The 23,284-nt window shown below is 59.1% G+C and overlaps 1 protein-coding gene across 2 annotated transcripts in view; it reads left to right on the top strand.

Annotated features, from left to right (window-relative positions):
* Positions 1–23,284, top strand: part of SHANK3 (SH3 and multiple ankyrin repeat domains 3) — a 265,082-nt gene that overhangs the window by 212,574 nt on the left and 29,224 nt on the right. Inside the window, exons 17-21 of one of the 2 annotated variants that reach the window (XM_051773642.1) lie at positions 1,914–2,038; positions 13,969–14,104; positions 17,212–17,292; positions 20,529–20,552; positions 22,242–22,369. In XM_051773642.1, the coding sequence (XP_051629602.1) occupies positions 1,914–2,038; positions 13,969–14,104; positions 17,212–17,292; positions 20,529–20,552; positions 22,242–22,369 (494 nt within the window). The remainder of the gene's footprint in view (positions 1–1,913; positions 2,039–13,968; positions 14,105–17,211; positions 17,293–20,528; positions 20,553–22,241; positions 22,370–23,284) is intronic. The other variant, XM_051773643.1, reaches the window with a different exon arrangement.

The raw sequence follows: 23,284 nt of genomic DNA, 5'->3' as shown, positions 1-23,284 counted from the left end.
CAACTGCTGGAGGTTTCTGGTGCCCCCAACAGCACAGGGACGTGGAGCTGCTGGAGAGAGTCCAGAGAGGCCCCAGAGCTGCTGCCAGGGCTGGATCCCTCTGCTCTGGAGCCAGGCTGGGAGAGCTGGGGGGTTCCCCTGGAGAAGAGAAGGCTCCAGGGAGAGCTGAGAGCCCCTGGCAGGGCCTAAAGGGGCTCCAGGAGAGCTGGAGAGGGACTGGGACAAGGGGTGGAGGGACAGGACACAGGGAATGGCTTCCCAGTGCCAGAGGGCAGGGAGAGATGGGATATTGGGAAGGAATTCGTGGATGGCAGGGTGGTGAGGGATGAATTTCCCAGAGCATCTGTGTCTGCCCTTGGATCCCTGGAAGTGTCCAAGGCCAGGTTGGACGGGGCTGGAGCAACCTGGGCTGGTGGAAGGTGTCCCTGCCCATGGCAGAGGGTGGCACTGGATGGGCATTAATGTCCCTTCCCCCCAAACCATTCTGGGATTCCATGATTCCCAAGAGCATCCTTGGTGGCCGAGGTAGGATTTTAGGATTTTGATCTGCTTTAGGATTTTTCCATTGGGAAACGCAGCGGGGGATGGGGGGAGCAGCCTCTGTGATAACACAGTTTGCTCACATCAGTCTCCTTCTCCTGGCTGGCAAACCAATTAAATTGTCATCTGTCCAACTCCACCCTCCCCAGGGATCAGGATTTGACTTTAACATTTCCGTGGCTTAATTCGGGCGCGTGTGATCCGGGAGGGCAGCGCCGGGTCCCGCCTCGTGCTGCTTTTCCACAGAGACCATATGTCTCATTAGCATTATGGAAATAATTTACTTGACATTCACAGCCTTCCAACCTCCCCTTTTCTGGTTTCCAGCCCTCCAGGTCCTTCTCTCCTCACACCTCACGCCCTTCTCCACTCGGGTCTGGCCTAAGGGGCGCCTCGTTTTGCACCAAATCTCGGTGGCCCTTTGAACCCCAGAGCACTCAGAGAACTTGCCGGTCAACTCTGGGCCAGGGGGTTGAGTTTGTCACCAGGGAGGTCCCTCGGGAATCGAACATTCCATTGGCATTTCTAAAAATAGGGAGGGTGACTTGTCAGCTCTTCGCTGCTTGGCTCCCGTGGAAGGGGAGGAGTCGTGGAAAGCTGCTGGTGAAAAAGCATCTGAGATGGTTCAGCACGTTAACATCCTGTCAGGAGAAGTTGGTCTTGGGGTGGTGCTGGTCCATGGAGTGGGAAAAATCTTGCCTAAAATATGTAAATAAAGAATAAAGGAGGAATTGTCTTTATGTGCATGAAATCAGGGTCTACAGACTCTGAAATGGAGCAGAGTGTGGGTGATGTTGGCTGGAGTGACCTGACATCAAAGGAGATGCACTCCAAGGCCATCCATGGGCTCTGTGATTCATCAGGGGGTTGACACAGCTCCTAAAATGCATTTTTGGGATAATTTAGGGGCGTGAGAACTTGTCTGGGCCTGATGACCCAGCACAAAGGAGGCTCAGGGGGGACCTTCTGGCTCTGCAAGTCCCTGCCAGGAGGGGGGAGCCAGGGGGGGGTCGGGCTCTGCTGCCAGGGAACAAGGGACAGGAGGAGAGGGAACAGCCTCAAACTGTGCCAGGGGAGGGTCAGGTTGGATATTGGGAAAAATTCCTTCCTGGAAAGGATTTTCCAGCCCTGGCACAGGGTGAAGTGCCCATCCCCGGAGGGATTTCCAAGCCCTGTGGATGTGGCACTTGGGGACATGGTCAGTGGTGGCCTTGGCAGAGCTGGCACGGTTGGACTCCGTGGTCTCATGGGCTTTTCCATCCCAGATGGATCCCTGGCTGGGAATGCCGTGGGCGGGCACTGAACGCGTCTGAACCGACACAAAGACTTTCTTGACCACCCCCTCAAGCCCTCCCTGCCTTTGTGTTTTGCAGCTGAAACCCCGATCGAGGAGTTCACCCCGACCCCGGCCTTCCCAGCCCTCCAGTACCTGGAATCAGTGGACGTGGAAGGAGTCGCTTGGAGAGCGGGGCTGCGCACGGGGGACTTTCTGATCGAGGTGAGCGCGGCCGCGGCTCCTCCGGGGCCAACCTGCTCGGGGGGTTCTTGTCTCCCATGGGGTGTTCTGGGACGTGTGGCCTGTCCCAGGCGGGTGGTGGCAGCTGTGTCACTCGGGACGGGGAGATTTGGGCTGCTCCCCCAGCAGAGGCTGGATTTAAGGGGTGGTTCTGGAGAGGGAACGTTGATCAGTTGGTGCTTTAGGGACTGGGCTTGGAGGAACGTTGGAGGTGTTGCTGTGGGACCTTTGCAGGGGACAATGGTGTCCTGAACCGGGTGGGTTTGGGGTGAACAGGCCAGGTCTGGGTTTCTGAAGGCCAGAGAAGAGGCTCTTGCAGTGAGGCAGCCAAAGAACGGTCAAAGTGTTGGTCACTCAGTTGGTCTGTTCCGTGTCTTGGTTCCAAAGGATCCCAGAGAGTTGGTTTCCAACAAGGATGTGCAGTGTTGGGGCAGGAGGGGATGTGGGACAGATCCTGCCCCTTCCAAGGGAGCGCTGCTGGCAGGAGGGGTGGGATGAGGCCGGATGGATGGGGGGTCTGTGGAGTGACCATGGATTGGCACAGCCTGGGGGTGGCCTGAGGAGAAGGATTTGAGGTGTTGGTCGCTGAGAGGCTGGACATGACCCAGCCCAGAACCCCCCATGCCCTGGGCTGATCCCACAGGGATGGTGGGCAGCAGGGCAGGGGGGGATTCTGCCCCTCTGCCCCCTCAGCTGAGACCCCCCTGCAGAGCTGCTCCAGCCCTGGGAACAACAGCAGGAGGACGTGGAGCTGCTGGAGAGAGTCCAGGGGAGGCCCCGGAGCTGCTGCCAGGGCTGGAGCCCCTCTGCTCTGGAGCCAGGCTGGGAGAGCTGGGGGGGTTCCCCTGGAGAAGAGAAGGCTCCAGGGAGAGCTGAGAGCCCCTGGCAGGGCCTGAAGGGGCTCCAGGAGAGCTGGAGAGGGACTGGGGACAAGGCCTGGAGGGACAGGACAAAGGGAATGGCTTCATATTGAAAAGGGAGAGATGTGGGATTTTGGGAATAAAGCTGAACTGGTCTTACTGGCACTGCTGGCACTGGTGGGCACTGGTGGGTACTGGTGCTTGGCCAGTTCAGCTCCGGTGATGTGCTTTGGGGAGTCTGAAGGTTGTGCTGAAAACTGGATATTGGGAAAATTCCTTCCTGGAAAGGGCTACCCAGCCCTGGCACAGCTGCCCAGGGCAGGGGGGAGTCCCCATCCCTGTGGATGTGGCACTTGGGGACAGGGGGCAGTGGTGGCCTTGGCAGTGCTGGGGGATGGTTGGACTCAATGAGCTCAGAGGGCTTTTCCAGCCTAAATATATCTTTTTAAAAGGCTCTTTTCCATGGATATTTCTCCCCCTCTGTGCCAGGAAGGTGGCTGAGGAGCCCCCAGCTCCCATCAGGGCTCTGTGGGACCTTTCTGGCAATCCTTTTTCCTCGGCCATGGAATGTTTAGTTGATGGGGAGGCTGCAGGACCAACGATCCCAAACCCACAAACCCTTCCAGAGCTGATTCCTTTTCCCACTCAGACATTTTAGGAACATCACAGAGCAGGGGATTCAGGAACTTCAGGTGCACGTGGGGTGTGGGCAGCGGGTCGGTGGGAGAACCTCAGCCCTCTCCCCTCCCTCCCGGTTGGATGTTGAGCTGCAGAATAAATAACTGTGCTTCCTGGTTGCCATTCCCTCTGGAGCAGCAGGAGGAGCTGAGCTGACCACCCCCGTGGCTGCCAAGCGTGAGTGGTTTCCCGGGAAGGGAAGCTGGAGGTGGCTTCAGAATGAGCACAGCAGCTCTGCCGCAGTGGAGAGCCACATTCCAAGGGGATATTCCAAAAGGGAGATGTCAGGCACAGAGCTTGAAACCTCGGGCAGGTCTCTGGGAACGCCCTCACTGACCTTTCCGGGTGTTTGGATGAGGGAGGTGTTCGGTTTAGGTGGAAAGTGTGGGGGACTTTGGAGTTTGAGGCCTCGTTTCTAATCTGAGACCGTCCTTTGGAGGTGAAATGAAAGAATTAATTAAATAATAATTAAACGAAGGTGAAAGTAATCTTTATTCTTTTAGCTTTAAAGGTTTCTTAGTCCTGGAGGTCAGTGCTGGACAGGGAGGGAGGTGTAAAGTGCTTCCACACTGGAGTGAGCAAATCCCAATAAAGAAGTGGGTCAGCCCCCTGGTCAGCATTCCAGACCCTTGGGATGAGGCAGTGGGAGAGGATCTCTCCAGGTCACCCCTTGTCTGCATTCCAGGCCCTTGGGAAGCCCTGAGAGGCGTTTCCAGGTTGGGAAGTGTTTGGTGACAGGGACAGTCTCCATGTGAGAGCTGCTGGATCAGCTCTGGAGCCACAAATGGCTCCTTCCTGCAGGGACTGGTGGCAGGACAATGCCTGGATCCCAGAGCCCAACTGCTGGGGACAGGAAGGGGGCAGGATGGACCACCTGGAGTGGGATCTGACCCACACATGGATCCCCCAGGCCGTGGACCCTCAGCCTGTCCAGTCCTGTCTCCAGTTTCCAGATGTCTCTGGCACCAACACAAACCAGTTCCCTGCTGGCAGATCCAGCCTTTCCAGTAACCAGCTCTCAAACCAGTCTGGTCTCTCCAGTAACAAGTTCCCAGCACTCCCAGTCTCTCCAGTAACAAGTTCCCAGTCCTCCCAGTCTCTCCAGTAGCTGCCCAAGGTCTTCCTGCATTTGGTCCTCTCACAGCACCTCCGAAGGTCTGGCACCATCCCAGGATGCTGTTCCTGGCATTCCAGGATGTGTCCCACACCCCTGCAGGCAGCAGTTCCTGTAGGAGCACAGGCTGACATGGAGAGATCTACCCATGGACTCATCCCAGGAGCCTGGAACACAGACCAGGGATGGAGACTCATCCCAGGGCTCTGGAATGCAGAGCAGGGGTTACCTGGAGAGATCCCTTGACTGCTCTGAGCTCTCCCTGGAGCCTTCTCTTCTCCAGGGGAACCCCCCAGCTCTCCCAGCCTGGCTCCAGAGCAGAGGGGCTCCAGCCCTGCCAGCAGCTCCCTGCCTGCCTCTGGATTCCTCCAATAGAGGCAGCAGCTCTTCCAAGAATTCCCTGACCTGTTGCTTTTCCACTGCCTCATGTTACATTGTCCACTCCCCTCCAAGCTCTGGGAGCTCACTTTGTCCATGAACACTGAGACAAAAAGCCAAGTTAAGCCTGACTTTGGTCCTGTCTAACTCCTCCACGGCTGATTTTTCATCTGCAGAGTCGCATTTTCCCTGAACTTCCTTTTGGTGCCACTGTGCCACTAAAAATATCCCTGTTCTGCCTCAAGTCTGTTCCCAGTCTTTGCTCCAGCTGGGCTTTGCCCCTCCTGACGCTGTCCCGGGTGCTGGAGCTGTGCCCATGTGCCTGTCACCAATGCCTCAAAATCCCAGGATCCCTGAGGCTGGAAAAGCCCTCCCAGCCCATGGATCCACCCTGGGCCCCATCCCCACCTTGTCCCCCAGCCCAGAGCACTGAGTGCCACGGCCAGGCCTTCCTGGGACACCTCCAGGGATGGGCACTCCAAACCTCCCTGGGCAGCCCCTGCCAAGGCCTCCCCACCCTTTCCAGCAACAAATTCCTCCTCAGCCCCAACCTGACCCTCCCCTGGCCCAGCCTGAGGCCGTTTCCCCTTGGCCTGGCCCTTGTTCCCTGGCAGCAGAGCCCGACCCCCCCCGGCTCCCCCCTCCTGGCAGGGACTTGCAGAGCCAGAAGGTCCCCCCTGAGCCTCCTTTGCTCCAGGATGAGCCCCCCCAGCTCCCTCAGCCCCTCCTGCTGCTCCAGACCCTTCCCAGCTCCCTTCCCTTCCCTGCACACGCTCCAGCCCCTCCAGGTCTCTCCTGGCTGAGGGGCCCAGAACTGTCCCTGGGATTCCAGGGGGGCCTCCCCAGTCCTCCAGGTTGTGGCTCAGCAGGGATCCAGTTCCCCAGGGGATGGAGCTGCAGCAGCTCTCCAGGTGTGGATCAGGAGGATCCCGTGTCCCCACATTGCCTTTGGGATTCCCCATCCCTGGAGGGATTTCCAAGCCCTGTGGATGTGGCACTTGGGGACAGGGGTCAGTGGTGGCCTTGGCAGTGCTGGGGGATGGTTGCACTCGACTCAGAGCGCTTTTCCAAACTCAATGATTCCATGATTCCATGAAAATCATGCCAACAGTTACACCCTCAGGCAATCCTGCTCACCTGAGGACAGCGGGACGGCTCCAGGCCGGGGAATTACCCAGTTTAGGACTGGATTAGACCTGTCAGTGTGGGGGACTTTTTAAAAATCCAACCAGGATTCCAGAGCACAGTCCACAGTGTCCAGCCTGGCGTCTCCCCTTGAGCCTGTCAGGGTTTAAATCCTGGGTTTTCTTCCTGTGGTGTAACAACAGCCTTTGTGTGTTCACTTCCGTGTTGGAGACACACTGATCACCTTGGAGTGTGGACCCAGGACTTGGGGTAACATATGGAGATAAATCTGTGGATGTAAATTCCAGTGATGTAAATTTGCATGTTTTCACTGTTTGGGGCTGGATGACACCGTTGTGCAAAAGCTTTAGTTGAAGGAAATGGGAATTCGTATCCAGCTGGGATCTCAGAGCAGTGAGAAGCTTCTGGGGCAACCCCAACACCACCAGGGGAGGTTTAGGTTGGATTTTAGGAATTATCTCTTTGTGGAAAAGGATGGAAATCAATGGAAGGGGCTGCCCAGGGTACTGGTGGAGTCACCATCCCTGGGAATGTTCAAAAAACATGTGGATGTGGCACTTGGGGACACGGACGTGGTGGTTGTGGTGGTTGGATTTGATGATCTTAAAGGTCTTTTCCATCCTCAGGGATTGTGTGATTCCATGATTTTGTTGTTGTTTCCTTGTGGGTGAGGAGAAAACCTGCTCTGGCCACGGTCACTCCCTCAGGGAATGTGTCCTGGGAATCTCATGGGCTTTGAATATCTCCTCTGGAGCCAGGCTGGGAGAGCTGGGGGGGTTCCCCTGGAGAAGAGAAGGCTCCAGGGAGAGCTGAGAGCCCCTGGCAGGGCCTAAAGGGGCTCCAGGAGAGCTGGAGAGGGACTGGGGACAAGGCCTGGAGGGACAGGACACAGGGAATGGCTTCCCAGTGCCAGAGGGCAGGGAGAGATGGGATATTGGGAAGGAATTCCTGGCTGGGAGGGTGGGCAGGCCCTGGCCCAGGTTGCCCAGAGCATCTGTGGCTGCCCCTGGATCCCTGGAAGTGTCCAAGGCCGGGTTGGAGCCACCTGGGCCAGTGGAAGGTGTCCCTGGAGTTGCAACTGGATGGTCTTCAAGGTCCTTCCCATCCCAAACCATCCCGTGATCCCAGTTGTCAAAATCCAAAGGTTTTTTGAGGACATGCTGCTAAATGGAGCCCAAAAATCAGGGGGGAAAAAAATCTGCTGGGCAAACTTCACCCACTGGAGTGTGGGGATGAAGGAGAAGGGAAGCATTCCCGGATCCCTCCCTGCTGGAAAGGTTAGCAAGGAAAGGAGAAGGAAATGCGGATAATTTGAGCTCCAGTGTGTAGGAGGTTGGGAAGAGGAGCCAAAGGAAATATCAAAGGCCAGTATTTAAAGATAATAAGAAATTTTAGAGCATTAGGAGATGAAAAAAAAAAAGGGGCTGGTCGAGCTCCATTTCCATATGCAAATGATAAAATTGTATATTCTGGTGCAAAAAAAAAAAGGAAAAAAAAAAAGGCAGAAATGTTCTGCTCTGAGTTTGGAACAAATCAGGAGGATGTATCTCTCCATATGATGTGCTTGGAACAGAAAGTTTCCCAGCTGTAACCAAGGAGAAAGTGAGATAGTATTTGCTAAAAATAAACAGCCCCAAATTAACAGGCTTGAATAACAGATCCCAAAGTATCTCCAAGAGCCTCGCTGAGGGGCTGTCTGCTGGTGATGCCTGGGAATCGTGCTCATCCCTGACATTCCAAAGGCTGGGTGGAGGGACTGTGTCATCCTGATATTCTGGAGGGGATGAAATGGGTGATTGAGGAAATTGAAGTGTCAATAACGAGGCAATTAATTAAATCAGCGAAGAATTAGAGATGGGAAATACAATTAATGGCCCCGGGGGGGGGGTTCTGTGGGAGCTGGAGATGCACCTGCTGCTGGGCTCCATGGAATCCTGGGCCTTCATGGAGGGGGTTTGGGATTCCTTGGTGCCTCTGGGGTTTAGGTACAAATAAATGGAATTAAGACTGGGAGAGCTTTGCTCCCCACAACTCCCTGATAGGAGAGGGGAGCCAGAGGGGGTCGGGCTCTGCTCCCAGGGAATGAGGCACAGGATGAGGGGAAACAGCCTCAAACTGTGCCAGGGGAGGGTCAGGTTGGATAATGGGAAAATTCCTTCCTGGAAAGGGCTGTAAAGCATTGGCAGGGGCTGCCCAGGGCAGGGGGGAGTCCCCATCCCTGGAGGGGTTTCAGAGCCCTGTGGATGTGGCACTGGGGGACGTGGGGCAGGGGTGGCCTTGGCAGTGCTGGGGAGGGTTGGACTCCATGTCCCCAGGGGATTTGCAGCCTCAGTGATACCATGATTCCATGGGTTCTCTCAGTGTTCCCAAACCCCATGTCCATAGGGATTGTGGGCATCACAAACAGCAGAGGAGCTGCTCCAGGGCCGTGGGGTTTTCCCATTCCAGCAGACCCTGCCAGGTGATGTGGCTGCAAGCAAGGAATGTGGGTTGGAGGGCTGGGAATTACCCTGGGAAGAGGGAATTCAGCAAAGGCCAGGGGTTTCTCCCGTGTTATCCGTGGTTGGCTGTGTGGGATGTGGCAGATCCTTCGTGTGTGAGAAGGACAAACTTCCAGAGCTCCACGAACTTCCCATCTGGTTGGAGCTCCGGAGGATGGATCAGCCCTCCCTTCGTGATCCAGCCCTGTGGGATGGATCCAGCGTTGCCAGGCAGGATTCTGAAGGGCTCTTGGAATGACTCACCAGCTGGAAAATGGTTTGAGGCTCAAGGAATCCACCTTGGTCAGCCAGGGAGGGATGGAATTCCAGAGTGTGGGTATGGAATTCCGTCTGGAGGGAGGCAGCTCAGTGCAGGTCTCAGCACATGGGCAGAGATTCCCTGGATAAGCACAGCCACGGATTGTAGTGAAATCCCATTTCTGCACCAGTACATCCTGTGCCCAGGGAATGGGAGTGACTGGGAGGGCTGGGAAAGACAGCTCAGGGCTCAGGTTCCCAACAGGAGCATCTTGGGGTCTGGGTCATCCTGCAGCCTCTCTCCAGGCTGGAATGTTGAGGTTGGCATTCCAGAACACTCTGTTCTCTTCCTGTTGATGAAGATTTACCCCCAAAGCCCCCGAGCTGTGCCATGGTCTGTGTTTGTCCTGGTTGGTGGCCCTGTCCTGGTGTTGGGCCAGAACGGAGCTCTGGAGCAGGACAAGCTCAATTCAGCCCTCAGGGCTTCTTTTCCTCCAAGGAACTTCTTATTCCCGGGAATGTGGGATTCAGGTGCTTCATTGATAGCTCAGGCTTCTTCTGTACAGACATGGAATGAGAGTATGGACAAGGTGCCACGTGGGATCCCAGGATGGTTTGGGTTGGAGGGACCTTAAAGCCCCTCCAGTGCCACCCCTGCCATGGGCAGGGACACCTTCCACCAGCCCAGGTTGCTCCAAGCCCTGTCCAACCTGGCCTTGGACACTTCCAGGGATCCAGGGCCTGCCCACAGCTTCTCTGGGCAGCCTGTGCCAGGGCCTGCCCACCCTCCCAGCCAGCAATTCCTTCCCAATATCCCATCTAACCCTGCCCTCTGGCACTGGGAAGCCATTCCCTGTGTCCTGTCCCTCCATGCCTTGTCCCCAGTCCCTCTCCAGCTCTCCTGGAGCCCCTTTAGGCCCTGGAAGGGGCTCTCAGCTCTCCCTGGAGCCTTCTCTTCTCCAGGGGAACCCCCCCAGCTCTCCCAGCCTGGCTCCAGAGCAGAGGGGCTTGTAGGACTCAGAATCCATGGAACTCATCCAGCACCTGCAAATCTGTACCAAAAAGAAGAGCTCGGGCTGGAGAAGGAACACTGAAGGATTTGTTGCTGGAAAGGGTGGTGAGGCCTTGGCAGGGGCTGCCCAGGGAGGTTTGGAGTGCCCATCCCTGGAGGTGTCCCAGGAAGGCCTGGCCGTGGCACTCAGTGCTCTGGGCTGGGGGCCAAGGTGGGGATGGGGCCCAGGGGGGATCCATGGGCTGGGAGGGCTTTCCCAGCCTCAGGGATTCTGGGATTCTAGGATTGAAAAAAACCCAACTGAATCATGGTTAGGAGAAGGGGGACTTTGTCTCCCATGGCAAACTTCCAAGCTTCACATCCTGGTCAGCTGGGAGGGATCAGACTGAGTGGGAAATGTCCCACAGGAGCAGATGATGGTCCATTAGCCCAGTTCCCCCTCCGTGACAGTGGCATTACAAGATTAATTGTAATTAATTAAGGAGATTACTTAAGGAGATCCCATTTCCTGGTGGTCCATTGCCCTTGTCCCTTCCAGATTCCAATGTCATGGCACTGGCCACATCAGCAGGTTGATATTTCCAGCCTGTCTCCGTAGGGAAGTTGCTCCATCCCCTTGACCATTCTAATTGCCCTTTTCTGGTCCTGCTCCACTCCCACCTCTTCCTCCTGGAGATGCTGAACCAGAGCAGCTCCCAGCACGTGCAGAGCCCCCACTGACACGTCCCACCTCCCTTTCCACCTCTTCCCTGGTAGCTTTTGTTGCCTTTTCTGGCTGCTCCTGTGCACCAAACCCACGATTTCGAGAGCTCAGTATCAACTGCAGGACCTGCCTGGAGCTGGACCCACCAGGTCCACGTCCAGCATCGTGCTGGTGGCTCCTCCCTGTGCCTGTACCTGCCTCCCTTTCCTCTCAGTTTGGGATCCTCCTGGATCTCCTTAGGGTTGATGCCTTTTTGGCTGCTCAGTTTTCAATGCCTGGGTTGTGACACATTTCTCTCTGTAATGTTTTGAAGAGCCTTTCTGCACAATTTGACTCGTGATTTATCGTCTCCTTCCAAGCCTAAAGCAAGAACTGGGCATCCTCATCAGGTCCTGTGTCCAAAAAGCTGGAATTTTTCCTTATTTCTGTGCATTACCAGAGTCCTCCTGCCCGGCTCTGCTCCGGGAGCTGGAGTTGATTGTTTTGTTCATTTTCTGCCTCCTCTTTCGTGTCAAAGTGCTTTTCTTCCTCCTGTGGGAGATGGAGTTGTGCTCCCAGAGCTGCCATTCCGTACTGGAGGAGGGGGTGGCTGATCTCGGATCACCTGCACTCAGCAGCTGCTCTTCCCTCTCCAGCTCCACACACCGGGTCTCTTGTGGCTTCTCCAGGCTGGAATTGAGGCTCCTTCCCACTGGGAAGTGCCCAAGGAGGGTTTGGTGGGAACTGCCCTCCCTGGGGGTGCAGATCCAGCCCCGGTTCCGGGTGATCTCAGCGCCGGTTTCTCATCCCAGGCTGACTCAGCTCTGAGGCAGAGCCGGAGCAGGGAATGTTCACACCATCTCCTGAGAGCTCAGCTCGCCTCCCCGCACACCATTCCCTCTGGTTGGGTCTGGAATTGTTCCAAAAGCTTTGCTCCGAGGAGTTGGTTGTGGCTCTGAGGTTCACCCAGGGCACCCCCAGGAACTGGGGCTGGATCAGGGTTTGTGTTTGTCAGAAATTGGGGGGAGTTTTCCCAGACTGGGGAGGCCCCCCTGGAATCCTGGGGGCAGTTCTGAGTCCCTCAGACAGGAGAGACCTGGAGGGGCTGGAGCGTGTGCAGGGAAGGGAAGGGAACTGGGAAGGGTCTGGAGCAGCAGGAGGGGCTGAGGGAGCTGGGGGGGCTCATCCTGGAGCAAAGGAGGCTCAGGGGGGACCTTCTGGCTCTGCAAGTCCCTGCCAGGAGGGGGGAGCCGGGGGGGGTCGGGCTCTGCTGCCAGGGAACAAGGGCCAGGCCAAGGGGAAACGGCCTCAGGCTGGGCCAGGGGAGGGTCAGGTTGGGGCTGAGGAGGAATTTGTTGCTGGAAAGGGTGGGGAGGTCTTGGCAGGGGCTGCCCAGGGAGGTTTGGAGTGCCCAGCCCTGGAGGTGTCCCAGGAAGGCCTGGCCGTGGCACTCAGTGCTCTGGGCTGGGGGACAAGGTGGGGATGGGGCCCAGGGTGGATCCATGGGCTGGGAGGGCTTTTCCAGCCTCAGGGATCCTGGGATTCTTGCACAGCCCAAGCAGCTGCCTGATGGGTCTCCCCCATGCTCAGCTTTCCTGGGTAACATCCATCCCTCACCTCCTGTGTCATTCCAGCTTCTTGGCTGCCTTTCTTCCCTGCTTTCTGCAAGGTGTCATTCCTGGCCTGGTGGGAGGTGTCCCTGCTCATGGCAGGGGTTGGAACTGGATGGGTTTTAAGGTCCCTTCACACCCAAACCATCCCGGAATTCCATGATAAAAGCTGGAAGCACCGGGCTGTTCCATGTCTGTTCCCTGGGAAGGAGCAGGGTGATGTCCCAGTGTCCCATGCAGGTGACAAAACCCTTCCCAGACCATCAGTAACCGAAGCTCTGAGCGTTTTCCAGGTGGTGGTTTTCCAATATTTGCAGGTTTCAGCTGTGTGCTGCTGGGGCAGTGCCAGGATTGGCAGAGCCCTGGATTTGGGAAGAGGCAGAGGGATGATCCAGTTATTTCCCAACCTGTGAGGGTGAAATCATTTGCTGGCAAGAAAACTAAGCAATCAGGTGCTGGAGGCAGTGGATAAAGGGTTAAAAAGGGAGGATGTAATTGCCAGCAGAAAACTTCATAAAGGAAATTTGGGATCATTTGAGAGGAGGATATACAGGATAACCACGCTCTGGGATTCAATCCACTCCACCCCATTTGTCCAAAAAAACCCCAAGATGAAGAGCTGATTTCGCCAGAGGAGGTTGGTAATTGGATCAGAGTCACATTTTCTGAGGAAAACACGTGTTTTGGTGAAAATGGAATCGTTATGGAATCATTCTGAACAAAATTGGATCGATGGAATGATCGGATATTTGAAGTAAAAGGATTATTTCCAAAGCATCAAAGCTCTGAAAACAGGGATGATCCATTTCAGAATTTAGTTCAGCACCGAAATGTGACCCAGAGTGAGGGTCTGCGAGACCCCTGTGTTCATGGAATCACGGATTCACTGAGGTTGGAAAAGCCCATGAGAGCAAGTCGTGCTGTCCCCAGCACTGCCAAGGCCACCCCTGCCCCATGTCCCCAAGTGCCACATCCACAGGGTTTGGAAATCCCTCCAGGGATGGGGACTCCAGCCCTGCCCTGGGCAGCCCTTTCCAGAGTCTGACAGCCCTTTCCAGGAAGGAATTTTCCCAATGTCCAGCCTGACCCTCCCCTGGCACAGCTTGGGCCTGTTTCCTCTGGTCCTGTCCCTCGTTCCCTGGTTGCTCCCTGTTCTGGCTCCTCAGTCCATCCCCCAGTGCTGAGGTTGCCTTTTCCAGGTTATTTTGGGGTTGGTGCCTCAGAGCTGTTGGATCAGTCGCTCTTCCAGCACCTCTGGAACACCCGAGGCACAGCTCAAGTCCTGCAGATCCAGGAGCCTCATGGAATCATGGAATGGTTTGGGTTGGAAGGACCTTAAGGCCATCCAGTGCCACCCCCTGCCATGGGCAGGGACACCTCCCACTAGCCCAGGTTGCCCCAAGCCCCGTCCAGCCTGGCCTTGGACACTTCCAGGGATGTTGAACCCTTCCAGGGATGAATTAGTGCCCAGGAAAAACTGGGAAACACCCATTTCTTGGTTGTTCTGCCTTGTCAGCCCAGCTGCAAGGGGGATGTCCACCTCCTCCAGAAGGTTGTGGTCACTGGCAGGTGACTTCCGTGAGTCCCGGGCTGAACAAAAACACAGGGAGAGGTGCAAAATAATGCGGTTTTGGGGATGACATCCCTCAGTTTTCCCGACAGGCAGCTCTCACCGTGTCTCTGCTCTGCCCCAGGTGAATGGTGTGAACGTGGTGAAGGTGGGGCACAAGCAGGTGGTGTCCCTGATCCGGCAAGGGGGGAACCACCTGGTGATGAAGGTCGTGTCCGTCAGCCGCAAGCCGGAGTCGGAGGAAGTGGTTCGGAAGAAGGGTAGGTGTGAATCCCGGGATTCCCCGGGCTGGGGGGACGTGTCACCCAAGGGTGGGAGCCACCAGAGGGTCTGCAGTGGCACCAGTGAGGAGGGAGGGCGCTGGGAAGGGGTGATGTGGCTGTGCCAGGCACAGGCAGCTCCGAGTGGGAAGCACCGGGATGCGGCGGATGAGGGTGATGGTCCCGGGAGAAGAACAGGCTCAGAGTAAAGCTCAGAGTAAAGCTCAGCAGAGCTCAGAGTAAAGCTCAGTGTGCCCTGAGCTACTGGTCCTGCCTAACCAACCAGCCACTGAACAGGCTCTGTCCTGACAGCCCGTTAAAACCGGGTTTTCCAAAGCCAGGCACTGGAAAACCTGCAGTTCCACACCAGGGATCTGAGTGGATCAGGAGGGAGGAAAAGTCATCAGGCTTCCTTTTAATTTTCACTGGTGCAGATACTTCTCACAGAGCTGAGCATTCTGCTGCCAGTGCGTTTTGAAGCCTTTGGGGTTTTTTTTTTTGTGAGGCTGAAGAGAACAGGATTTAATGTTATTGAAAAGTGGAAGCTGAAATCTGGGAAAACGGTATTCCTCGGAAAGATGGGAGTTCCTGACCTAAGCTGGTTTTATCCAGGCAGGACACACAGTTCATTTTGGAAACAAAATTTCTGTTATTATAAACTGATGCAGGTGGTCAGGGGGGGCTCTGGCAGATCCCAGCCACTGCTGGGATGCAGGACACCGGCTCCGTTTTCCCACCGGAGCCGTGTGTGCCCAAAGGTTGGAGCCAACTCCTTGGGATCAGCTGCTCCACACGGTGCTGGAGAGCAGAGACCCCCTTCCCTGAGGGGTGTCAGGGTGGGGAACAGTCCCCGGGGGTGCTGGGGGCAGGATGGTGCCCGCAGGAGCTCAGGGGGTGCCAGGCTGGAGCCTGTGCTTCCTCAGGGATTTGAGCACCTTGGTTCTCTCCGGCTCTCACACGGAAACGTGGCACCAACACTGAGGCTGTTTTCCCTGCAGGCCTTAAACTGGAGGAGGGCAGGGTTAGGTGGGATGTTGGGAAGGAATTCCTGGCTGTGAGGGTGGGGAGGCCCTGGCACAGGTTGCCCAGAAGCCGTGGCTGCCCCATGCTGGAATTGCTCCCATCCCTGGGGGCTCCTTTGGGATGGACGGTCCCAGGGCTGCTGGTCACCTGCTGGGACACCCCTGGGGTTGGGGACACCCATGTGGGGAAGGCAGGAACACCTGGATGGGAGACAGACAGGGCTGTGTCCGGGAGGGACATCCTGGAACCCAGCTGTGGTGGGCAGGGGCACATCCAGCAGGAGGGTTTTTGGAGGGATTGCAGCTGGGAATCCCACACTGGGAATGGGATGGAGGGGACAGGAGAAGGGGGGTGGGAGTGAGGGGACAGGAGCAGGGAGATGGGAGCATGGAAGACAGGAGCAGGGGATGGGAACGGGAGGGACAAGAGGAGGGGAATGGGAATGAGGGAGACAGGAACATGGGAATGGGAGTGGGGTGACAGGAGCAGGGGGACAGGAATGGTGGTGTCAGGGGCAGGGGGATGGGAGCACAGGGATAGGAGAACAGGGATAGGAGCAGGGGGCTGGGATCAGGGGGATGGGAGCACAGGGATGGGAGCACAGGGATGGGAGCACAGGAATGGATGGGATCAGGGGGATGGGAGCACAGGAATGGATGGGATCAGGGGGATGGGAGCAGGGGGCCGGGATCAGGGGGATGGGAGCACAGGGATGGATGGGATCAGGGGGATGAGAGCAGGGGGCCGGGATCACGGAGATGGGAGCACAGGGATGGGAGCACAGGGATGGATGGGATCAGGGGGATGAGAGCACAGGGATGGATGGATCAGGGGGATGGGAGCAGGGGGCCGGAATCAGGGCGCTCCCAGCGCAGCACGAGGGGCGAGGGGGAGGGAGCAGCTCCGCTGGCACCGAGAGCTGCAATTATGTTGTCACGGCACAAAAGCGGAGCCGTGGGAAAGGCTGAGCTCGGGAACCAGCCCTGGGACCCCCGGGGGTGCCACTCGCCCCTTCTCCCGGTGCTTCCAGCCCCGCAGCCGGGGAGCAGCCGCCTGGCACTGCCCGGTGCCTGCTGCCCATCCCCGGAGCCCGGAGCCGGGTGGCCGCTCTTCCAGCGTGGAGTTTGGGGACCGGAGCCGGGTCCCCCGTGCGGGACCCCCCGTCTGCAGCGGGGCCGGGGGGCTCAGACCCCCCTCGCCCCCTCCCCGGGGTGCCGGGGGCCTGTGTGGGACTGGCTCGGGCTGAATCCGCCCCGTTGGGTCCCTGATGCAGCAGCAGAGCCTGGAGCTCCAGTTGCCATGGCAATGCCTGAGCGTTGAATCCAGCATTGTCAGCGAGCGAGGAGGAGGAGGAGGCACCCAAGTGAAGAGGAAGAGCCTTCAACTCATCCCCGTGCCGGTGGGCTCGCGGCTCATGGCAGCCCGGGATAGGGAGCCCTCGGGGCCATTCCCACGGCCCGGCCCGGCCACCACGTGTCCCGGTTGCCCGTCGTCGCCGAGCCGGACGCCAGCGCTGCCGTAGGGCCGGAGCGAGCGGAGCATCGTCCCGGCCCCGGGCACGGCGGAGGAGGGTGGGTGGGCTGCGCTCCGGGGGCTGCGCCGAGGCGGGAAGGACAGACGAGGCGGGAAGGAAGGAAGGAAGGACAGCCGGAGCCGGGCCCCACCGGCCGCGTTCCTCCCTCCCACCGCCGGCCATGGCGGGGCCGTGACAGCCGAGCCCCCGCGGGCGGGCGCTGCCCGAGCCGGGCTCCACTCGCGGGGGGCTCCCCTGGCCGGAGCCTCCGCGGCGGCCGCAGGGGGGAAGGCGCAGCCCAGGGACATGACTTGGACTCTGCTCCTCGGCTGAGGGCTCCACGTTCCTGCGGGAGCTCCGGGGGCCTCGCCCCGTGCCCGGGACTGTGGCACCGAGACCATGAAGAAGTTCGCTTCCACGCGCAGCCTCAATAAGATCCTGCAGCAGTGCGACTCCTCATCCCGCGAGTACGAGGAGATCCAGGCTGTGGAGAAGAAGTGGCACCTGCATCTGGCCACTCCTCGTAAGTTCCTGGACAAGAAATGCAAAATGCCGTCTCTCTTCCTTTCAGCTCCGCCGCCTCCCAAGAGAGCGCCCAGCACCACCCTGACGCTGCGGTCCAAGTCCATGACGGCCGAGCTGGAGGAGCTGGGTAAGGGCGGGGGGCTCTGCCGGGCACGGGGGGCTCCTCCGGGCACGGGGGGCTCCTCCGGGCACGGGGGGCGTGGGGAGCCGGGGCTGGAGCTCTCCCGGCGCCCGTTTTCCCGGAGAGCTGCGGGAGCGGGAGCGCCGGGCCACGTTGTCCTGCCGCGCCGGAGGTGCCGTCGTGCTCGGAGGGGTGTGGGGGGCTCGGAGCCCGTGATTGCAGGATTAGGGGTGCGGGACACCCCCCCAGAGCCACCCACCCCTCCGGTGTCGCATCCCCGCGGAGGCGGCCGGGGGGAGGACGTTGGGTGTCTCCGTGTGCTCGTGGAGGGCTCGCCGCCCCCGGCCCCGGCCGGCAGGAACCCTGCTCCCAACCCTGTTCCCAACCCTGTTCCTTATCCTGTTCCTCTCCCTGCTCCTCACCCTGCTCTTCTGTTCCTCACCCTGCTCTTCTCCTGTTCCTCTCCCTGTTCTTCACCCTGCTCTTCTGTTCCTCACCCTGCTCTTCTCCTGTTCCTCTCCCTGTTCTTCACCCTGCTCCTCACCCTGCTCTTCTCCTGTTCCTCTCCCTGTTCCTCTCCCTGTTCTTCACCCTGCTCCTCACCCTTTTCCTCTCGCTTCTCCCTCTCTCTCTTCCTCATCCTGCCCATCTCCAGGCTCCTCTCCCTGCTTCTCTCCCTGTTCATTCTGCTCCTCTCTTTGTTCCTCTCTCTGCTCCTCTCTTTGTTCCTCTCTCTGCTCCTCTCTTTGTTCCTCTCCCTGTTCCTCACCCTACTCACTCAACCCCTCTCCCTGCTCTTCGCCTTCCTCACCCCTTTCCTCACCCCCTCCTCTCTCTGCTCCTCACCCTGTTCCTCTCTGTTCCTCACCCTGCTCACCCCACTCCTCATTCTCCTCACCTTCCTCACTGCTCTCCTCTCTCTGCTCCTCACCCCGTTCCTCACACATTCCTTACCTTGCTCTCCCTGCTCATCTCCCTGCTCCTCACCCATTTCCTCGCCCCTCTCCTTTCCCTGCTCCTCACCTTCCTCACCCTCTCCTTACCCTGTTCCTCACCCCTCTCCTCTCTCCACTCCTCTCCCTGCTCTCCACCTTCCTCACCCCGCTGTTATCCCTGCTCCTCACCCCTCTCCCTCTCCATCCCTCTCCTCACCCTTTTCTCATCCCTCTCCTGTCCCTGCTCCCACACACCCGGCAGCCCCAGGGTTTTATTCCCCCCACCCTGTGCCAGGTGAGCTCCAGGTGAGCTCCAGGTGAGCTCCAGGTGCGGTGCCATCCCCTCTCTGCCCTCCCCCCGTGCCCACGGCCATGCCCACCCTCTCCCACTCCAGGGCCTGCCCACGTTTCCAGCTGCTTTGCTCTCCGGCTGGAGCTCCGTGTTCCCGGATTCCCTGAAAGCCTCTCCACCCCCACCCCGCTTCTCCCGGCCCTTGTGGCCACCCCGGGGGTGTCCCCAGTGTCACCCACCGGTGTGGGGGGGCTGCTCCCTCCCCTTGGTCCCTCCCCTCTCCCCAAGGGTGGCAGAGGTGCCACTGGACAGGGTGGCAAGTGGGACAGTGGCCACGTGGCCCTTGTGGCTGGATGGGCAGTGGGAGATGTGGAGAGACCCCCTTGGGGTGGCCACGGAGGGACCCCCATCCCGGGGAGACTTTGGGGCATCCGTGTGCCCTGGCACAGGTTGGCTCTGCCAGGAGAGGTGCCAGGGCTGGCACGGGAGGGGGGACAGGCTGCCACCCCCGAGGGCATGGGCAGAGCCAGAGGAGCTGTTGCCGTGGAGATTTAGGGATTTTCCCTGTGGGAATGTGCCCTCCTGCACCAGGAGAGTGTAGGGATTTTCCCTGTGGGAATGTGGTGGTGTGGCCATGGCACAGGGTCCAGTCCTGGCTGGGAGGGACCCCCTGGAGCGCAGGAGCCTTGGCAGGGCCCCACATCCCCCTGTTTTTCCATGTCCTTCCTTGCTTCCCTCCCTTGGTGCGTGACCAGGATTCCCAACCCCGTGGGCTCCTCAGAGGAGCCAAATCCAGTGCAGTTGGGACAGATCTCGGCATTCCAGGGCTGGAATCAGCCGTGGTCATTCCAGGGCTGGAATCAGCCGTGGTCATTCCAGGGTTGGCACCAGCTGTGGTTTATTCTACGCTGCTCTCTCTGCCCTTATTCCCACCCTGATCTGCTCCCTGCGTCTCCAGACCTTTATTCCCAAGCCAAAGGCTCTCTCTTTACCAGGATCCATTTGGAATGGCCCCTTTCTTCCACTTTTTGCCCTTCCCTGTGTCCAGACCCATCCCAGACTCCTGGGTTCCCACTCCCACCCCTGGCTGTGACCCAGAGAGCCGTTCCCAGCCGTGTGCTGTGTCCCACCTGGAAAGGGATTGGGAGCAGCACCCCCCTGGCTCCCAGGAGAGGGACCTGGAGGCAGTGACTGGTGTCAGCCCCCGTGTTCCCAGGGAATTGCAGTGCTCAGTCCCTTCCTCAGCCCTGTGGATCGGGGAATGTCCCACCTCGTATCCCAAAGGGAAAATGGGGAATCATCCCCCCTCCCACACTTGACCCTGCAGAGGGAGTTTCCATGTGGATCAGCACCTCAGGCCGTGTCTTAGAGCCCTCTCCCCTTCCCAAGGGACCCTGGTGGCAGTGAAGGGACATTCCTACCTGCAGCTTCCCAAGGGGAGCTCTGTCAGGTGCTCCTTGCCCCGTTTTCCTTGGATCCTGTCCCTCCCTGCAGCTCCCAGGACATCCCCCGTACCCACAGCCCCACTGAATATTTCCTTGCTGCCTGTCATGCCGGTCCCCTTGCAAGAGCAGATTCCCAGCAAGCTGCAAACAAAGCACTCCTATCCCAGAATCCCGGCCGTGCTGGATGCAGGGAAGGGCTTTGGGAAGGGCCGTGGAGAGCAGGGAGGCACTGAAAGCTTTGGAAGAGCTGCCTGGGCATCAAATGCACCCAGCTCTGCTCCTGGTCTGGCTTCCCTCTGCTTCCCTGCTCCCCTGAGGAGGGTGAGGGATGGGTGGATCCCAGCGGATCCCAGGGCTGGGATCAACAAGGCGCTGCACCCCCGCCCTGCCCAGCCTTTGTCCTGGCAGAGGCTCCACATCCCGGGCTGGATCCGGCTCCTGCCCGCCTGCCAGAGGCAGGGAAGCACGGGGAGCAGGCAGGACAGGCAGGGCAGGCAGCCAGGCTGGAGCTGGGCTGGAAGCAGGAACTGTGCATGCCATTCATGTTGTCTTTTGTTTCTTGATTCCAAGCCTCCATGCGGAGAAGGAAAGGGGGTGAGTGAAACTGCACATCCTGGGGCTCCTCCCTTCCCTGCCAGCACCCCCCAGCACCCCCCAGCACCCAGGCAGGGGCACCCCAGCACCCCCAGCACCCAGGCAGGGGCACCCCAGCACCCCGAGGGGCTGGATGGGGTCACTGTCCCCGCAGAGTCCCGTGGGATCATCGCAGTGGCAGCCAGAGCTCAGGGTTGGCACCAGTGCCATGGTGGGGTGCCAGGAGCCGGGGTGGCCGTGTGGGGCTCTCCTTGGCATGGGCAGGATGCCAGTTTGTCCCCAAATTCCCAAGGCTGCCGTTCCCAGGGGCGATCCCTGCCCCGCGTCTGCTCCGCGGTGAAAATTCGCGCAGGGACGTCCCCAGGTGGGATCCCCGTCCAGGGGAAGGGGCTGTGCCATGTCCAGCATTGTCCCAAATGTCCCAAATCTCTGCTCCTGCCTCTGGGCAGGTTGTCCTGCTGCTCCTGGCATTCCCACTGCTCCCACTCTGAGGCTGTGCCAGGGATGTCACAGGAGGGACGCGACAAAACCAGGAGGTTTTGGATGGAAGGTGTCCCTGCCCCTGGCAGGGCTTGGGACAGGGTGGGCTTTAAGGTCCCTTCCAACCCAAACCATTCTGGGATTCCTGCCAGGGCCGAGAGCCAGGAATGGACAATGGGGAAGGAGCTGGAGGCTCATCCAGCTCCGTGTTCCCGCAGCACAGCCCCGGGGCAGAGGGGAGGGGGCCCTGGAGGCCTGAGCTCAGCTCTGACCCTTCAGAGGCAAAACTGTCCTGGGGGTTCCTGTCCCTGCTCCTGCTCCCCGAGGAGCTGGGAATGTGAGGAACCAGCTCCTCCATTGCAGTGGGGGGGGGACAGGGAGGCAGCTGGGCAGGGATGAGGTGTGGGGGGACTCTGAGGGACCCCCAACCCTCCCCTGCACTGGGCACATCCCTCAGTGCCCTGAGGGGCCACACCAGGGTCCCCTGGGGGAAGACAATCCGCTGGGGTGTCCTGGCAGCAGAGATGGCTCTTTCTGGAGTGGAAGAGAAGGATCTGGGGAGACCTTGGAGCCCTTTCCAGTGCCTGAAGGGGCTCCAGGAGAGCTGGAGAGGTCCAGGATGTTACATCCCCGTTTGTCCCAGACACTGGAGTGACACTGGTTGTGCTGGGGACACGGAATGTCGGGGCCATTCAGGCACCTGAGTCCACTCAGATGGACACATCCCAGTTTTTCCCAGACTCTGGAGTGACACTGGTTGTGCTGGAGCCTCGTGGAATCCCATGGACATCCATGTGCCCATGGTCCCCGTGGCACCCGGGTTTCCCATCACCTCCCACTCCTCCTTTGCCCGCCCGGGGGAACTCGGCTCGTCCCGAGTGTCAAAAATAAATCTGGGAAAAATCTACTCTTCCGTGTGAGATGGAGGATTCCTTGGAATGTGGCACAGCCAGGAGCGGCCCCTCGGGTGCTGGCAGGTCAGAGCCCGGCTCAGGCACCGCCAGGATGGGGTGGGAAGGTGGCCCAGCATGGCATGGCATGGCACGGTGCCACCCTGAGCCGAGCGGGATCCAAACCCCCCCCAAATCCTCGGAAAGCTGCTGGCTGGGGAGGAGAGGACGAGCTCCCCGCGCTCCCTGCTCGGGGCTGTCGGAGGGGAGGTGTCCCCTGGCCCCCCCTGACCCCTCGGCTCTCCCCCTTGGATTGCAGAGAAGCTGGATGAGATCCTGGCGGCCGCAGAGCCGGCGCTGAGGGCGGATATCGTGGAAGCAGATTCCAGGGCAGCCACTGTGAAACAGAGACCAACCAGCCGGAGGATCACCCCTGCAGAGATCAGTGTGAGGGACAGGGACAGCCAGGGCAGGGGGGAGGGACAGGGAGGGAAGGGAGGGACAGGGATAGGAGGGAGTGGGGGGAGAGGCAGTGAGGACACAGAGAGGGATGGGACAACACGGAGGGAGAGGGAGGAGAGGACAGGAAGGGAGAGGAATGGGAAGGCATGGAGGGAGAGGGATGGGAGGACATGGTGGGAGAGGGAGGAGAGGACACAGAGGGAGAGGGAGGAGAGGACACGGAGGGAGAGGGAGGAGAGGACATGAAGGGAGAGGAATGGGAAGGCATGGAGGGAGAGGAATGGGAGGACATGGTGGGAGAGGGATGGAAGGGCACAGAGGGAGAGGGAGGAGAGGACACGGAGGGAGAGGGAGGAGAGGACATGAAGGGAGAGGAATGGGAAGGCATGGAGGGAGAGGAATGGGAAGACATGGAGGGAGAGGGATGGGAGGACATGGTGGGAGAGGGATGGAAGGGCACAGAGGGAGAGGGAGGAGAGGACACAGTGAGAGAGGGATGGGAGGACACAGAAAGGGATGGGAGGACATGGAGGGAGAGGGAGGAGAGGACATGAAGGGAGAGGAATGGGAAGGCATGGAGGGAGAGGGATGGGAGGACATGGTGGGAGAGGGATGGAGGGGCACAGAGAGAGAGGGAGGAGAGGACACAGTGAGGGAGGGATGGGAGGACACAGAGAGGGATGGGAGGACATGGAGGAAAAGGGATAGGAAGGCATGGAGGGAGAGGGATGGGGAGCACAGAGGGAGAGGAATAGCAGGAAAAGGTGGGAGAGGGATGAGAGAGCAGGGAGGGGAAGGGATGGGAGAACACGGAGAGGGAGAGGGAAGGGAGGGCACAGAGAGAGAGGGATGGGAGGACAGGGAGGGAGAGGGAGGAGAGGGCATGGAGGGACAGGGAGG

Source organism: Manacus candei, unplaced genomic scaffold (assembly GCF_025592945.1).
Source record: "Manacus candei isolate 608988 ecotype Guabito, Panama unplaced genomic scaffold, ASM2559294v1 h1tg000174l, whole genome shotgun sequence".
NCBI classification, from domain to species: Eukaryota; Metazoa; Chordata; class Aves; order Passeriformes; family Pipridae; genus Manacus; species Manacus candei.
The sequence above is the reverse complement of the archived record's forward strand: the minus strand, read 5'-3'. Positions and strand labels throughout refer to the sequence as shown.